The sequence below is a fragment of the Schistocerca cancellata genome, chromosome 3, assembly GCF_023864275.1.
Source record: "Schistocerca cancellata isolate TAMUIC-IGC-003103 chromosome 3, iqSchCanc2.1, whole genome shotgun sequence".
NCBI classification, from domain to species: domain Eukaryota; kingdom Metazoa; phylum Arthropoda; class Insecta; order Orthoptera; family Acrididae; genus Schistocerca; species Schistocerca cancellata.
Window position 1 is genome coordinate 188,499,951 of NC_064628.1, and position 16,725 is coordinate 188,516,675.

Genomic DNA, 16,725 nt, shown 5'->3' on the forward strand with positions numbered 1-16,725 from the left:
GACTTACGAGTCCGTCTGGGGAACTAGCTTCGGTTAGTTGGGGAACCAGCTTCGGTTAGTTTGCGTATAAAGCCTTTGTGCCAGAGACGGTCGAAAGTTTTTTCGATGTCCAGGAACACGGCCCCTGTGGCTTTGTTCATGTTGTAGCCGTGTATTACATGTTCGACTACTCGGAGGAGTTGTTGTGTTGTCGAGTGGCGATTCCTAAAGCTGAATTGCTCCAGTCTTAGGGTGTCATTGGCGATGCAGTGCCTAGTGATTACCGTCTCAACAACCCTGCTGATCGAGCACAGCAGACTCATGGGTCGGTAATTTTGTGGGAGGGAGTGGTCTTTCCCTGGCTTCCTGAACATCAAGACATTGGCCGCCTTCCAAAAGTCAGAGAAGTGTTGGTGTTTTAGGATGGCATTCGTTACGTGTGCAAGGTATTCTACAGCTCTATCCGTGAACTCCTGGAGGAAACGGTTTTGAATGCCATCAGGTCCAGGCGTTTTCATAGCGTTGGTATGCTTGATAGCCCATGTGATTTCGTTTCTGCAACGTGTCTTAGGAGGACACCAACCAACAGGTCCTGGACAAAGCCTTGGGGAAAACGGTTGAACATAATTTGTTACCAAGAACTCTTTAAAATAATACATTCACCAACAACTCAAGGCTCAACAAAAAAAGAACGAATTAGAGTTTAAACTTGAGCTTTCACCCTTTATACAAAGGCATTAAATGTGAAACCCCAGAAGCGACGCAATTTAGAAATTGTTTAAAGTTTTCACAAAAACTTACCGTTCGTCAGAACATTAAATATTAATAATTTACGTCGAAAGTCATGCCGGGGCACGCCGTAATTTTAAAATTACAATAAAGTAATAGAGCGGCCCCACGTCAGGCCAGGGCACAAAACCGCAGACGATACAGCAGACTCCAGACCAAGCCCACCGTGACAAGCCGACAGAGGACAGATAGTGCACTGCAACGTACACAGTGAAGCTCTCTTAAGCGGTGAATAGGTTAAGTAAAGCCAAAGCTTTTGCCTCGGTGCTAAAAGAAATCCAATAACTAATATTAAATCAATATGAAAGCGCCACTGAAGGTTAGCTCACCTCGTGTGACAACTTAAAGATAACAAGTTCGATCCGGCCAGTGTGGCCGAGCGGTTCTAGGCGCTTCAGTCTGGAACCGCACGGCCACTACGGTTGCAGGTTAGAATCCTGCCTCGGGCGTGGATATGTGTGATCTCCTTAGGTTAGTTAGGTTTAAGTAGTTCTAAGTTATAGGGGACTGATGACCTCAGATGTAAAGTCCCATAATGCTTAGAGCCATTTTGAACAAGTTCGAGCGAGATACACATGTAATTCCTACCGGCCAAGGATGAAAACTACTATACTCTTAAATGCATAACCAATATCAACAGCAGCGCGGTGTAGCCACGTGGTGTGAGGTGCCTTACCACGGTTCGCGTGGTTGCCCCCGTCGGAGGTTCGAGTCCTCCTTCGGGCATGGGTCTGTGTGCTGTCCTTAGCGTAAGTTAGTTTAAGTTACATAAAGTAGTGTGTAAGCCTCGGAACCAATGAACTCAGTAGTTTGGTCCCATATGAACTTACCACAAATTTCAAATTTTTTTCAGTATCAGCACAATCTCAATAAATGTAGACGCAGCCCTCAAACTAGCATCCACAACTCAGGGTATTCCAGTGACCTTTTATTAGCTTAACGATCAAATCAGAGGTTCTTCAGAATTTCAGTTGTCCCTATGGAATTGTTTTTAGGACAGTTTACATACAATTTAACAGAGGCGACATCATTTAAGCATCATTTTTCTCAAGGGTTGTTATGGTATCTAAGGGGAAACAAAAATCTTACTGGCTGCTAGAAACAAGCTAGTGCCAGTTAATAAAGCGGATCTCTTTTCTCTAGAGGCTAAGATAGAGACAAGATGCGCCATATAATTAGCCATAGGGTTCTAAGCCTTAAAAATAAAGCACCAAAACAACAGTCTGCACTTTATTTAAAATTGTGCGCCCAGGATTTAAAAAAAATTACCCTAAATACAAGCCGAGGACCCCACGGGAGAGAGCTGAGCTCGTGCCGCAAAGCGTTTCAAAGTTACGTTAAATGGAAATGGGATAGCGCAGCACAATAAAAAATTGAAAAAGGCAAATCGAAGGCCAGCGCCAAGCAGCTTCAAACGTAACCAACAGCAGACAATGCAGAAAAGTCGCTGGAGAACATACAAATGACGCTCACCATGAATATAAGGCAGCGAAACCGGGCTCTTTCCTCGACCAAGGATCCCGAAGAAGGCGTTGGCTCAGTGCCCGGCAAAATCCTGAGGTGAAGGCGTTCCGGTCGTCTAGTGCAGAAGAGGACACGGCCGGTGGGATTCGCCGAATCGCTCCAAATTCTCCTGGAGGAACTGTGAGAACGAGTACAGCCAGCAGGGCACGTCAACAGTCGCACCGCTCAATTCTCCGATCGAGAGGTATCGAACTCTGTGCACGGCTGATGTACATAGTTTGGATTATTTACAAGTCTTGTAGTGATGTCGCATTCTAAAATTGCAAGAGTATATTTCGTGTTAATGTCTTTTAATTCTCATTGGAAGCACAGGCAGGTCTCGCCCATCGTCAGTGTGCCTCCAGGATTGTACGGTTCACGTGTAAAAGGGGGGCGGAAGGAGATTATATAGCGGTTACTCAGCATGGCATCACTCCTGCCCAAGTTTGAACGAAGCCACAGACTACCGTTACCCGTTACCGAGTGGTGAAAACTGATTAGTATTTTCCTACCGACATTGATTTTCATGGTTATTTTCTAGTCTTCTAGCAATGTCCCACACTTACCGGTACTGCAATAGTTTATACAGTGTTTTGGTAGGTTATATACCATCCATTTTGGCTGGGAACTCTGTCGGACCGAGACTGACGTTGTCCATCCAAAGCGCTACTTTTTGAGAGCGCCATGGTTGGGGGAGCTTGATTCTGACTGGGGCGAAGAAAACGAAGGAGGGCAATGCTTGGCGCTTATCTGAAAATCAGAGACATAATTCCGGCGACGTGCTGGGATCCATTTGCCATGGACGGGATGGCTCTGCCTGTAGTGTCTGCTGTTTTAACGGAGACGATAGTGCATATTTCGTGAGGGGGGTGGGGAGGGGGGATGATGGGTGAGTGGCTAGTCTAGTGTTGGGCAAACATGTAGAGCGTTCTTCTTCATGGCCCGGAGGTCAGTGAGGGTGACAGCTGCAGTGGCAGAGTGTTATCTACCCAACAGCTGCGGCACTTTCTGCTGGAGATGTTGGTCACCTCTCTAGGTGCATATTTTCTCTCTCTCTCTCTCTCTCTCTCTCTCTCTCTCCGCCCGAACAGGACTCGAAAGGTCCAAAGGTACCGGCTGACCGCCGTGTCATCATGAGGCTATAAGCATCACTGGATGGTGATATGGAGGGGCGTGTAGTCACCACACTGCTCTCATCAGTTTTCGCGACCGGAGCCCATACTTATTAGTCCAGTAGCTCCTCAGCTGGCCTCGCAAGAGCTGAGTGCCCCCTGGTTACCAACAGTGCATGGCAGACACGGACGGTCACTCATTCAAATGTTAGCCGAGTCCGACAGTGCTTAACTTCGGTGATCCGACGTGAAACGGCGTTATCACTGCGGCAACGCAATGCCATTGGCGCGTATTTTGCAGCAGTGTGCTAGTTCTTATACAGCATCAGCATCTTTTCTTGGATATCGGTAAACTTCAGAATTCACCGAGCTAGGTGGCGCAGTTGTTAGCACACTGGACTAGCATTCAGATGGACGCGCGTCCGGCCGTCCTGATTTAGGTCTTCCTTAATTTAAATAAATCGCTTCAGGCAATGGCGGGATGGTCCCTTTGAAAGCGCACTGCCAACTTCCTTCGCCATCCTCCCGTAATCCAATGGGACCGATGACCTCGCTCTTTGGTCTCCTCCCCAAAATCAATCAACCAAACCTCAGAATTTTGCTATAATGTAATAAATTTACCATGACAACATAACTTCCTAAAATGCGCTCGTTTTATCGCATAGACTAAGAGCTCACACAACCTACTAATGTAGTGCTGGCATAGCAGGGTCTATCTACTGCCCTCCTGACACAAATGTCAATCAGAAAATGAGTCTCAAACTTTGTTAAACCCAAGTGAAGAACAGTGACTGTAAACCTGATGACAAATTAAGAAGCTCATACACTCAGTACAGGAAGGCTGAATTTGCGATGAGTGATCATGCACAGTTCCGAAAGGGTGGACTAAGAACGCCCTACCACGGCAGTGCTATCGTTAACTTTCACCATAAATTATTGACCCGACTACCTTGGTGAACCCCGCCATTAGGCGAATGGCTCTCTGATACTGGAAGAGGGCTTCTTGCTGTTGCTACTATTCCTGTCCCTGGTCGTCTGCTAAGATGCCCTTTATGCCATTACTACCAGTCAACTCTTCTGATACGCTCTCCTTCACAGCTTTGCGGCGCTCCCCTTAATTTGCTCACCTCAGTTCCTAACCACCGACTCCACTAAATTTAGTTGGTTCTTATGCGCTTATATACTTTCCTGGCTAACAGTGCCTGACTGCCAATAGTGGAAAATGCAAATACAGTCCGATATTCTCCACCTGTGCCGTCCCGAAACGCAACGTGTTGTTCCTTTTCATGCACACAAAAATCATCCAAAAAAGCAAGTGTGTCCACCACCATGTTAAACGAAAAGAAATAAAGGCATATAGAACTTAGACAGAATAGTCACTGTGATCCGATGTATTTTAATAAATACTTTGCCAGTCAAAATTGAACCGTTGCAGCCGTTAACTTCAGCATCAATCTCATATTAAATGAAACAGTGGAAGCTGTCATCAAGGCTAAGGATGAGCAAACACCATATTGAATTCCAGCATTACCGATGGAGGGCGCCACGAACTTGAAAGTCATTTTCAGCTAGATGTCCGAATACTTTTAATCACATAGTGTATGTCCGTTGCTGATGCATGTCTAATGCGTAATATCTTCCTTCCCAACACAGTATTATAATAACTTTTCTCCTCGATCAAACTGTTCATAATAGTACATTTCCGTTGGAAATAGATTAAACTGGAATGTGTATAGAATTTGCTTTGACTTATAAGTGTTGTGTGGTGTCGTTATCTCTACCAACAGGGGAAAAGTGTTCTTTCGTAACACATGCACTATAATGTCATACACACACACACACACACACACACACACACACACACACACACACACACCATTAATGTAATGGTGGCTTAACAATGATACATAAATCGTGTATGTCCAGGCAAATGCTGCTGCACTGTGATTGGCCGTGAGCATAACGACATTAGTGCGCTGCTGAAGCAACTCTGCTCTGTTGTGGCGAACGTCACAATGACGCAGTGCGATGGTGTTGTGACGCAGAGAGCAGTGGCATGGATCTCAAATGTAATTGTATAAAATTGCGGAAAAATACGAAACATTTGGAGAAATAAGCAAAATTTTAGGAAAATGTGGAAAAATATCAAAAATGGGGAAAATAGGAAAAATTGTGCAAAACTGAGTATTTACGTAACTGCGTTGGTATGGTCTCTGCTGGCGCTTCGAGTGCCAAATGTCTCGTAAATTTGATTTGTTATTAGCAAACAAACCTCAAGGGATGTGACTTTCTGTAATTACATTAATTTTCTTCGACAAATAGACACATGCTGATTCTCTTGCTATGCTGCACAATTACAGAGTGAAGCCACCCACTGAAGTGCCCCAGTTGTAAAAGATGAAGATGGGGACGGGTGCTTGAATCTCGTTGGTCCAGGAGAGAGGGGAGGGGTGGTGGGAGAGAGGGGATGGAGGGGGTGGGGGTCTCCCTGATTACCTGGAATGTAGCACATACACGTGCTAATGGTTTCCTGGTTCCCTGTGGAGAGGGGCTGTGGAGGGACGTGACTTTGATAATAAGTCACCCAAGTTTTATTTGTAAACAAGTTTTCTTAATCTCACAAAGGCTTATATTATGCAAACAAATAGGTACATTACATATGTAGAATGTGAACAGTTGGGAATGTGGGTCTGACTGGAAGCGTGCAAGGGATAAGTCCCTGTAGTCGCGCAGTTCATCTGTGTCCTCGGTGGCTCAGATCGTTAGAGCGTCTGCCATGTAAGCAGGAGATCCCGGGTTCGAATCCCGGTCGGGGAACACATTTTCAGCTTTCCCCATCGAGGTATATCACCAACACCTGTCGGCAGCTGGGGGTTTCAATTATCATTTATTCTAGAGAAGCGGCACGGTCATCAATGGTATGTGTTCTTTCGAGAACAGTTACTATCTTCATGTAAATACAAATGAGTTGTTGGTTCTGTTAATTGACATAAATGGACGAAAGAAATGAAACACGTTGAATGATACTTCCTACACTCCAGCAAGAGACTACTTCAAAAAGCAGTCAACTGATAGATAACTAATGCATAAGACCAGATCGGCAGTTTGAATTATATATTCTCAAATAAATGAGAGCTAACGTAATTTGCATATCTTCACTTCCTTTTGCCTTACAGGACAACCCAGCTAATTAAAGAGTTCAGTAGGCAGAAGGCGGTAGAAGAAGTACTTTTGGCAATAGATAGAAGCGCATTCTGTAGAGATCTGGAAAATCATAGTATTCTGAGACAAATTTTGCAGTATATTAGCTCCATGGTGCTGTTTACAATAAATAAAGAACATCTTTTGTAGTAAAACTGTAATTTACTCTACCACAATACAAAGTAGAAAATAATTCCCAAGTGAACGTTGCCGCCTTGAATGTAGAATAATGTCCCTTATTTTGAAGTGAATGTCTTCGACTAGTTCCCACCTGGCATGAAGCAAAAAATTAAAAATCCATAGAAATTCGTAAGATAACTGAACACACCTCTTACTAGTCACTTTTTCTACAAGTTATCGGGTCATCTGGGTTCAAAAATTCTGTTGGATATCCTGTTAACTGTAAGGCGCTACGTTTCATTTAGTCGGTACAGGTAGCTTACAGGCTCTTGATTATTAACGGAATTTGAAACATCTGATTCGCTTTGTTATTTTATGTCTTTACTCAATGAAAGTACTCTTTAACTATGGTATACATAGAAAAATATAATAAGAGAAACAATGAAAAGTCGTGCAAACATCTTAAGCACTGCCTCGTTTCACTGAGATGGCGGTGAGCGCTTATATGTGACCTTGTACCTATTAAATTCAGTTTGGTGGTGAGATTATCATCGTTCAAAAGTATTTTATCCGTTTCAGTAACGCTAATACAAACATCTTATCACGATCTCCACTGTTTCGAGCAAGTAGAAGTAAGGATGGCTGCTCAGCTATTTCTGCACCTGGTCTGACTACCGGTTAAAGGTTTTCGTATATTCAACATTTCAAAACTACTTGACCTCTTTTCTGGAGGAGAAATAATCGTAAATTTTGTCTTGTCTTAGTTTTTGAAGTGATATTTCATATGAACTATTTTTTACATATAGCATTCTGAATAAGGGTGATTACTATCCTATTATTATTATATTTGAGGTTCCTTTCTACTGCCGCGCGAGATTAGCCGAGCGGTCTCAGGCGCTGCAGTCATGGACTGTGCGGCTGGTCTCGGCGGAGGTTCGAGTCCTCCCTCGGGCATGGGTGTGTGTGTTTGTCCTTAGGATAATTTAGGTTAAGTAGTGTGTAAGCTTAGGGACTGATGACCTTAGCAGTTAAGTCCCATAAGATTTCATGCACATTTGAACATTTTTTTTTTCCTTTCTATTACGCGTCTTTGGCTTGCCATAAAATTCTTGTAAGTAATTCTACTGTTTCGTATTCTTAAATTCTAATTATTAGTATACTCTATTATATTAATTACATGCAGCACAATGACTACAAAAATCGTTTGGGATGAATACATACACTTAACCCAAACGAACTTTGGTAGTGTTTTTCAACCTACCTTAATATACATCCTATAACAATACTAAACTTTTCTTTAGGAAAAGTTAGGAATTAAACTCATGTTTTCATCTTACTTATGTTACATCCTGTTCTGTCTTTCAGCTATCCTCGGAAACGACACGATGAAGCAAGAGCTACAGCAGGAGAGCAAGAGGCTGCTTCCTTTAGTGTTATCTTACGACTCGTCGCAGCAGGCGGACTTTATAACCGAGAAAATTAACGACTTCTACTTCCCCTCTGGGGAGATTACTCCAGACAAACTAACACAAGTAAGTAGATCTCTTTGCAAAATTCAGTGACACCTTTTGTTGTGCCCTCATTAACTGAGCTGTGAATGTGTAAGTATGCGAGATAAGCTGTTTGGAAAACTTATAAATAAGTACTTTACTCCGTAGAACTACAGCTTTATCAGAGTTTTACTAGCACCTTTATCAGGAACGAATGCATCAGCATACGAGATTCAAATACTTGAGAAAGGGATGAATGCAAGCGTTACTCTCGGACATGATCTTTAGATGAATGTGTTCCATATTTTTACATCATTGGGAACTTACAGACGTTGTACCAGCTACTACAAACACCAAATGCTTGTAGAATATTCTGGGAACCATATGTTTGTACTTAACAAAAAATGGTTCAAATGGCCCTGAGCACTATGGAACTTAACTTCCGAGGTCATCAGTCCCACAGAACTTAGAACTACTTAAACCTAACTAAACTAAGGACATCACACACATCCATACCCGACGCAGGATTCGAACCTACGACCGTATCGGTCGCGCGGTTCCAGACTGTAGTGCCTAGAACCGCTCAGCCACTCCGGCCGCCTGTACTTAACACTTTACTGCAAAGAAAATAATCGATATATGAACTTGGCAAGAACTCTGTGGGTAAAAATGTGAAACATACGTTATAATATCGAACATTTAAGATGATGTACAGTATGTGTGGGTTATTAACAACTTATGTATGCAAGTTACAATAAATTAATGGGACAGAGAGTAAAAATAGACATAAAACTGGAAAAAACAGGTTCAACGGGTAGTAATTCCGCAGACAAGATAATGAGAATTTAGTGAAGACTTGAAAGTATAGAAAAGTAAATTAGGTAACAAACATAACAATTATTAAATAAATGTACTTTGGCAAACAAAAATGAGCTAGAATCATCAACTTCGTCTTGAAGTCGACTTCAATCTGTGTTAAAAACGAGTTAAAAATTTGTCGATCTCAGACATAAGAAATAGGAATAAACACCATCGGCCACTGCTCGCTGCATACCACAACCGAAGTACGTTGTTTAAAACGTAGTGCCCAGCGTGGCCGAAGCCGAAGTACTCCTGCAGTGGGTCGTGGTCAGCAATGATGGAAGTCCTCACGAACTGGTGTAAAGACATTGGGTAGCCCCTAGAGCAGGCTAACACATTTGACCCATCAGGGGGGTAGTCACCTGCACAAGGAAGTCAGTCGGCAGCTGACGCAACAGGGCGAAGGCATCAAGTTGTCTGCATACCGTCCTCAGTCCAGAAGGACGCCTGCAGCTACCAGAGGCAAAGTGTCTTCGGAGGGTGACTGTATGCTTTATTGGCACTGTAGTGGTTTTCGCCTCAAAATTAAAAGCCGGAGAAGATGGTCCTACTCGGCATCACATACACACCCCAATACGGTACGTACAGAGAACATCGGCGAGCATCTGAGAACATCTGAGAATGAGGGTCTCATTTCGTACTTACGAAAGCCTGCTGGTCTCTACATCTCCATACGGTAGAACAGGCTATAGCGGCCAGGTGTTGCCACTGGGAGACCATGACTTCATTTTTAGGCATTTGCTACATGAGCCAATCAGGAGCTGAAGAATTGCCCTACTTCGCTCTTCAGAGGCCTTTTACAGCCTTTAATGCTTTCGTCAGCTTCGCGACTAGGCGCTCTACCACGCCACCTGATGAAACTGTGTCTCGACGTCACGCCAACCCTCGGTCCCCTCTGTATGTCATCGTTTTGCTGAGTGTCGCAGGAGCAGTTCATAGGGACCGACTAAGTCATGCTGGTACAGTACAGCGTAGAAAATACGTGTCTGTCCTACAGCTCCAGTTACTGTTTACGGGGTATTGGGAGAATCAGGATTGGGAGAGAAGTCCCTCAAATTATCACCAAAACTATTATCAGCGATCAAAGTGCAATTTTTCAGATCCTTGAACTGGGAAAACGTATCTGATCTTCATTGTCTTTTTTTTATATTACTAAGCTACACTGACGGCTAAAAGAAACGTAACACTAAGAAGGAGTTGTGCAACATAAAAAAAATTGGTAGGCGTGTTTCCACCGGTGAAGGATGATGTCCAAATTTCATGTCAGTCGCATACAAATGCAGCTAGTTGTCCCACTACGAAGATGCAAATACGGTTTGCTTTAAATACGAGCTGTAACTGTCGTGAGCACTAGTTACACTACTGGCCATTAAAATTGCTACACCACGAAGATAACGTGCTACAGACGCGGAATTTAACCGACAGGAAGAAGATGCTGTGAAATGCAAATCATTAGCTTTTCAGAGCATTCACACAAGGTTGGCGCCGGTGGCGACACCAACAACGTGCTGACATGAGGAAAGTTTCCAGCCGATTCCTCATACACAAACAGCAGTTGACCGGCGTTGCCTGGTGAAACGTTGTTGTGATGCCTCGTGTAAGAAGTAAAAATGCGCACCATCACGTTTCCGACTTTGATAAAGGTCGGATTGTAGCCTATCGCGATTGCGGTTTATTGCATCGCAACATTGCTGCTCGCGTTGGTCGAGATCCAATGACTGTTAGCAGAGTATGGAATCGGTGGGTTCAGGAGGGTAATACGAAACGCCGTGCTGGATCCCAACGGCCACGTATCACTAGCAGTCGAGATGCCAGGCATCTTATCCTCACGGCTGTAACGGATCGTGCAGCCACGTCTCGACCCCTGAGTCAACAGATGGGGACGTTTGCAAGACAACAACCATCTTCACGAACAGTTCGACGACGTTTGCAGCAGCATGGACTATCAGCTCGATGACCATGGCTGCGGTTACCCTTGACGCTGCATCACAGACAGGAGCGCCTGCGATGGTGTACTCAACAACGAACCTGGGTGCACGAATGGCAAAACGTCATTTTTTCGGATGAATCCAGGTTATGTTTACAGCATCATGATGGTCGCATCCGTGTTTGGCGACATCGCGGTGAACGCATATTGGAAGCGTGTATTCGTCATCGCCATACTGGCGTATAACCCGGCGTGATGGTATGGGGTGCCACTGGTTACGCGTCTCGGTCACCTCTTGTTCGCACTGACGGCACTTTGAACAGTGGACGTTACATTTCAGATGTGTTACGACCCGTGGCTCTACCCTTCATTCGATCCCTGCGAAACCCTACATTTCAGCAGGATAATGCACGACCACATGTTGCAGGTCCTGTGCGGGTCTTCCTGGATACAGAAACTGTTGGACTGCTGCCCTGGCCAGCACATTCTCCAGATCTCTCACCAATTGAAAACGTCTGGTCAATGGTGGCCGAGCAACTGGCTCGTCACAATACACCAGTCACTACTCGTGATGAACTGTGATATCGTGTTGAAGCTGCATGGGCAGCTGTACCTTAACACCCCATCCAAGCTCTGTTTGACTCAATGCCAGGGCGTATCAAGGCCGTTATTACGGCCAGAGGTGGTTGTTCTGGGTACTGATTTCTGAGGATCTGTGCACCCAAATTGCGTGAAAATGTAATCACATATCAGTTCTAGTATAATATATTCGTCCAATGAATACCCGTTTATCGTCTGCATTTCTTCTTGGTGTAGCAATTTTAATGGCCAGTAGTGTACCTTTGAGTTTAGATTTCGTGAGTTGATTTTGGTCAAGATTGCCTTTAAGGCGGCAAAGAGGACATTATCAACATCTCACTGAGTTTGAATGAGGCCGTGTAACTGGGTCACGAGAACTTAGATGTTCCTTTTGCGATATTACAGAAAGACTTGAGGAATGTAGTCACTGTACTTGGTGGCTGTCAGCCGTAGTCAAGAGAACGTACAGTGGCAAGAAGCCCGCGCTCCGGACGGCCGTGCAGTACTACCGCGGAAGACCAACGTACTCGGCGTATGGATCTCGTGCATCGTACTGCAAATGCAGAGCAATTTGAGCAACACTTGGCAACACGGTGACACAACGAACTGTTGCAAATCGGTTACTACAAGGACAGCACTCAACCAGACGCCCTGTAGCCTGCATTCCACTTTCTCCAAACCACCGCCATTTACCACGTCAGTAGTGTCATACGAGAGTTCATTGGAGGGTAGGGTGGAGGTCTGCTGCGTTTTCCTATGAAAGCTGATTCCGCCTCGATGCCGGTGATGACGGTTACAATTGTTATTAATGTACCAGCTTTTCACATTTGCAATGGTTTATCTCAGGCTTACATTAACCTGAGATCCTGAGAAGTTAATCACTTACACATGTTACGTAGATAGATGTATTCCCTAGATATCATTACTGTACATTAATAATTTTTTGGTGTTGCGATTTTTTTCCGTCAATGTATGTAAACATCAATGAAAACTGTCCTGAAGTGCTTATAGTAATTAATAAGTGTTTCCAAATGAAACTTCGTCTGTGTAAACATTGGACGACTGAACAGTGGAAAAACGTTGTGCGTAGTGACGAATCACGGTACACAATGTGGTGATCCGATGGCAGGGTATGGGTATGACGAATGCCCAGTGAACGTCATCTGCCAGCGTGTGAACAGTAAAATTCGGAGGTGGTGGTATTATGGTGTGGTGTTGTATTCCATGGAGGGGCCTCGCACCCCTTGTTGTTTAGCGTGGCACTAACGCAGCACAGGCCTACATTGATGTTTCAAACACCTTCTTGCATCCCACTGCTGAAGAGCAGTTGGGGGATGGCAGTTGCATGTTTCAACACGATCTAGCTCCTGTTCATAACGCACGGACTGTGACGGAGTGGTTACATGACAATAACATCCCTGTAATGGACTGGCCTGCACAGAGTCCTGACCTGAACCGTACAGATCACCTTTGGGATATTTTGGAACGCCGAGTTCGTGTCAGACCTTACCGACCGACATCGATACCTCTCCTCCGTGCAGTACTCCGTGAAGAATGGGCTGCCATTCCCCATGAAACCTTCCATCACCAGATTGAACGTTAGCCTACGAGAGTGGAAGCTGTCATCAAGGCTAAGGGTAGGCCAACAAAATGGCTCTGAGCACTATGGGACCTAAACAGGTAGGCCAACACCATATTGAATTCCAGCATTACCGATGGAGGACGCCACGAACTTGAAAGTCATTTTCAGCTAGGTGTTCGAATACTTTTGATCACATAGTGTATGTCCGTTGTTGATGCACATCTAATGCATAATATCTTCCTTCCTATCCTAATAACTTTTCTCCTAATTCACGCTGGTGGCCGCGCGGTTCTGGCGCTGCAGTCTGGAACCGCGAGACCGCTACGGTCGCAGGTTCGAATCCTGCCTCGGGTATGGATGTGTGTAATGTCCTTAGGTTAGTTAGGTTTAACTAGTTCTAAGTTCTAGGGGACTAATGACCTCAGCAGTTGAGTCCCATAGTGCTCAGAGCCATTTGAGCCATTTGAATTCACGCTGTTCATAATACTACATAGGCTATCGTGTTTATCTCAAATACCTCATTTACAAAATGCGTCTCATACTGAACTGTAAGCTGTAGTATAATATACGAACATACAATATCAGTTATCGATGGTAAAAATGTTGAAAACTGATGTAAAAACCTTAGTCGATAAAATGTGATCATTTAGTATTGTGGTAGGGTATTATTTATACTTACAGCTTCCATCTTTTCTAGTGCGTTTTCAGACAATTTTTACGCATGCTACATACTTCCCAGCGTCCTGAATACACTATGATGTTTCTAGAGACGATCCAGTTGTCATTTTCTATCACGCACGACATTCTGTCCCAGAAACTGCAACATATTTTCGGACGAGCCTTAGAAAATTTCCTTGTGCAACTAAAGTCCTCTAAATCTATATCTATAATCTGCAAATCACCTTGTGGTGTGTCTCGGAGCGCACTTCCTGTACCACTGTCGCATATCCCATTTCCTGTTCCAGTTACGAATAGTTCGCGGGAAGTACGATTGTCGGTAAGCCTCCATGTGGGCTCGAATCTCTGATTTTATCTTCATGGGTTTTTCTCGAGATGTACGTAGGATGAAACAAAATATTGGTTCACTCTTGTAGGAATGCACGCTGTCGGGACTTTAACAATAAACTACGCCTTGATGCAGAACGCCACTCTTACAGCGTCTGCCACTGAGTTATAGAAACGAAATGGAGACGTTAGTTGCCATTGGGCATTGATGCGTATCAATAGGGAAAGTTGAAAATTAATGCTGGACAGGGACTTAAACCTGAACAGTTCCGTTTCTAGGGAACGGTCACCTCCACCACCTCTGCCACGGTCCCTGAGCGACTCAAATTTCCAGCTTAACCACACGATTCCGACGTAGTGCTGCTACCTGTTATTCCCATTATTGGCAGCGTATGGCAGATACCTTTAAGAGGTGTAGCGTATTATCTATCCGCACTGAAGGGATCATTGTGATGCCTTGTCCTAAAGAACACACACACACACACACACACACACACACACACACACGCACACACACACACACACACACGCACGCACACTCACTCACGCACCGTATAATGGTTGTTCATCTCTGTAATGCTTTCGTGACAATTAAATGAACCTGTAACGAAACGTGCCGCTCGTCTTTGGATCTTCTCTATTTCCTCTCTCTCTCCTGTCTGGTACGGATCCCATACTGACAGGCAACATTTACGTATTCGTCGACGGCGTGTGACAGGCAACATTTGCGTATTCGTCGACGGCGTGTCTTGTAATCCACTTCCTTTGCTGATGGACTTTCCTGGGGTTCTTCCAATGAGCTTTAGTCCGCCATCTGCCCTAATGTCGGTTAATTTTACGTGGTCGTTCCATTTCATGTTGTTCCTACGCAAACTCCTAGGTACTTTATGAAAAAAACTGCTTCTAGTGATTGTTCCACAGTCGTATAATCATACAATGAAGGATGTTTCTGTGAATGAATTCGCAATACTTAACATTTATTTATGTCGAGGATCAGTTGCCTCTCCCTGCACCAAGCTTCGATCCTCTGCAGGTCTTCTTGCGTTTCATTCTGGCTGTCTACTCTGTATACAACTGCGTCATCTGCGAAAAGCCTCATGGAACTTCCGACGACATCTACTAGGTCATTTATATATTATATATTGTGAAAATTAATGGTCCTATAACAATCCCCAGAGGCACGCCAGAAGTTACCATTACGTCTGAAGATTTCTTTACGTTCAGAACAACGTGCTGTGTTCTGGTTACTCTTCAATCCAGTCACGCTGTTGATCTTATATACTGTACGCTCGTGTGTTTCACATTAGGTGGCAGTGCGGAACTGTATCGAATGCCTTCCGAAACACGATATAAATGATAAAAAATGCTCTTAACGCCTTTCTAAGAGACGGTCTACACTCCTTCCGATCTGATCATGTATGCATTGAAAAGATGTGGTATGATTTCAAAGAGATAGTATCTACGGCAGTTCAGAGATATATACCACACAGATTAATACTTCATGGTACTGCTCCCCCATGGCACATAAAACGGGTCAGATCGCTGTTGCGGAGGCAACGAATAAAGCATGCCAAATTTAAAAGAACGTAAAATCCACAAGATTGGAAAAAGTTTTGCAGAAAATCGAATAATAGGGCGTACTTCAATACGAGATGCTTTTAATAATTTCCACAATGAAATTCTGTCTCGAAATCAGGCAGAAAACCCAAGGAGCTACACGAAGCACACCAGTGGCAAGACGCAATCAATACCTTCACTGCGCGATAACAACGGTGAAGTCACTGATGACAGTGCCACTAAAGCAGAGTTATAAAACACGGTTTTCCGACACTCCTTCACCAAAGAAGACAAAGTAAATATTCATGAATTCCAATCAAGAACAACTGCCAAGATGAGAAACATAGAAGTAGACATCCTCGGTGTAGCAAAGCTGCGTCCCTATGGAATATTGCCTCGGTTGTGCAACTGGTCTCGTGATTTCCAGTCAGAAAGATCACAGTTCGCAGTAATAGACGGAAAGTCGTCGAGAAAAAGAGAAGTAATATCCGGCGTTCCCCAAGGAAGAGTTATAGGCCCTATATTGTTCTTGATCTATATTAACGACATAGGAGACAATCTGAGTAGGCCTCTTAGATTGTTTGCAGATGAAGCTGACATTTACCATGTTGTAAAGTCATCAGATGCCCAAAACGAATTGCAAAACTAAGATATCTGTATGCTGCAAAAAGTGGCAGTTGACCCTGAATAAAGAAAAGTGTGAAGTTATTCACATGAATACTAAAAGAAATCCGCTGAGTTTCGATTACGCGGTGAGTCACACATATCTGAAGACTGTAAATTCGACCGAATACTTAGGGGTTACAATTACAAATAACCTAAATTGGACCGATCATTTAGATAATGTTACGGGTAGAGCAAACCAAAGACTGAGATTCGTGGGCAGAACAGTTAGAAGGTGCAACAGGTCTACTCAAGAGACTGTTTACACTACGCTAGTCAGCTCTGTTCTGGAGCACTGCTGTGCGGTGTGGGATCCGCATCACTGGGTCTGACGGATAACATTGAAAAAGTACAAAG

The 16,725-nt window shown here is 44.1% G+C and overlaps 1 protein-coding gene and 1 non-coding gene across 2 annotated transcripts in view; both read left to right on the forward strand.

Moving 5' to 3' along the window:
• LOC126174807 (venom carboxylesterase-6-like) overlaps window positions 1-16,725 on the forward strand; it is a 121,652-nt gene that overhangs the window by 73,451 nt on the left and 31,476 nt on the right. Inside the window, exon 7 of the mRNA XM_049921181.1 lies at window positions 8,070-8,236. Coding sequence (XP_049777138.1) covers window positions 8,070-8,236 — 167 coding nt within the window. The remainder of the gene's footprint in view (window positions 1-8,069; window positions 8,237-16,725) is intronic.
• On the forward strand, window positions 6,127-6,200 carry Trnat-ugu (transfer RNA threonine (anticodon UGU)). The gene has a single exon. It is a non-coding gene; the product is annotated as a tRNA-Thr (tRNA).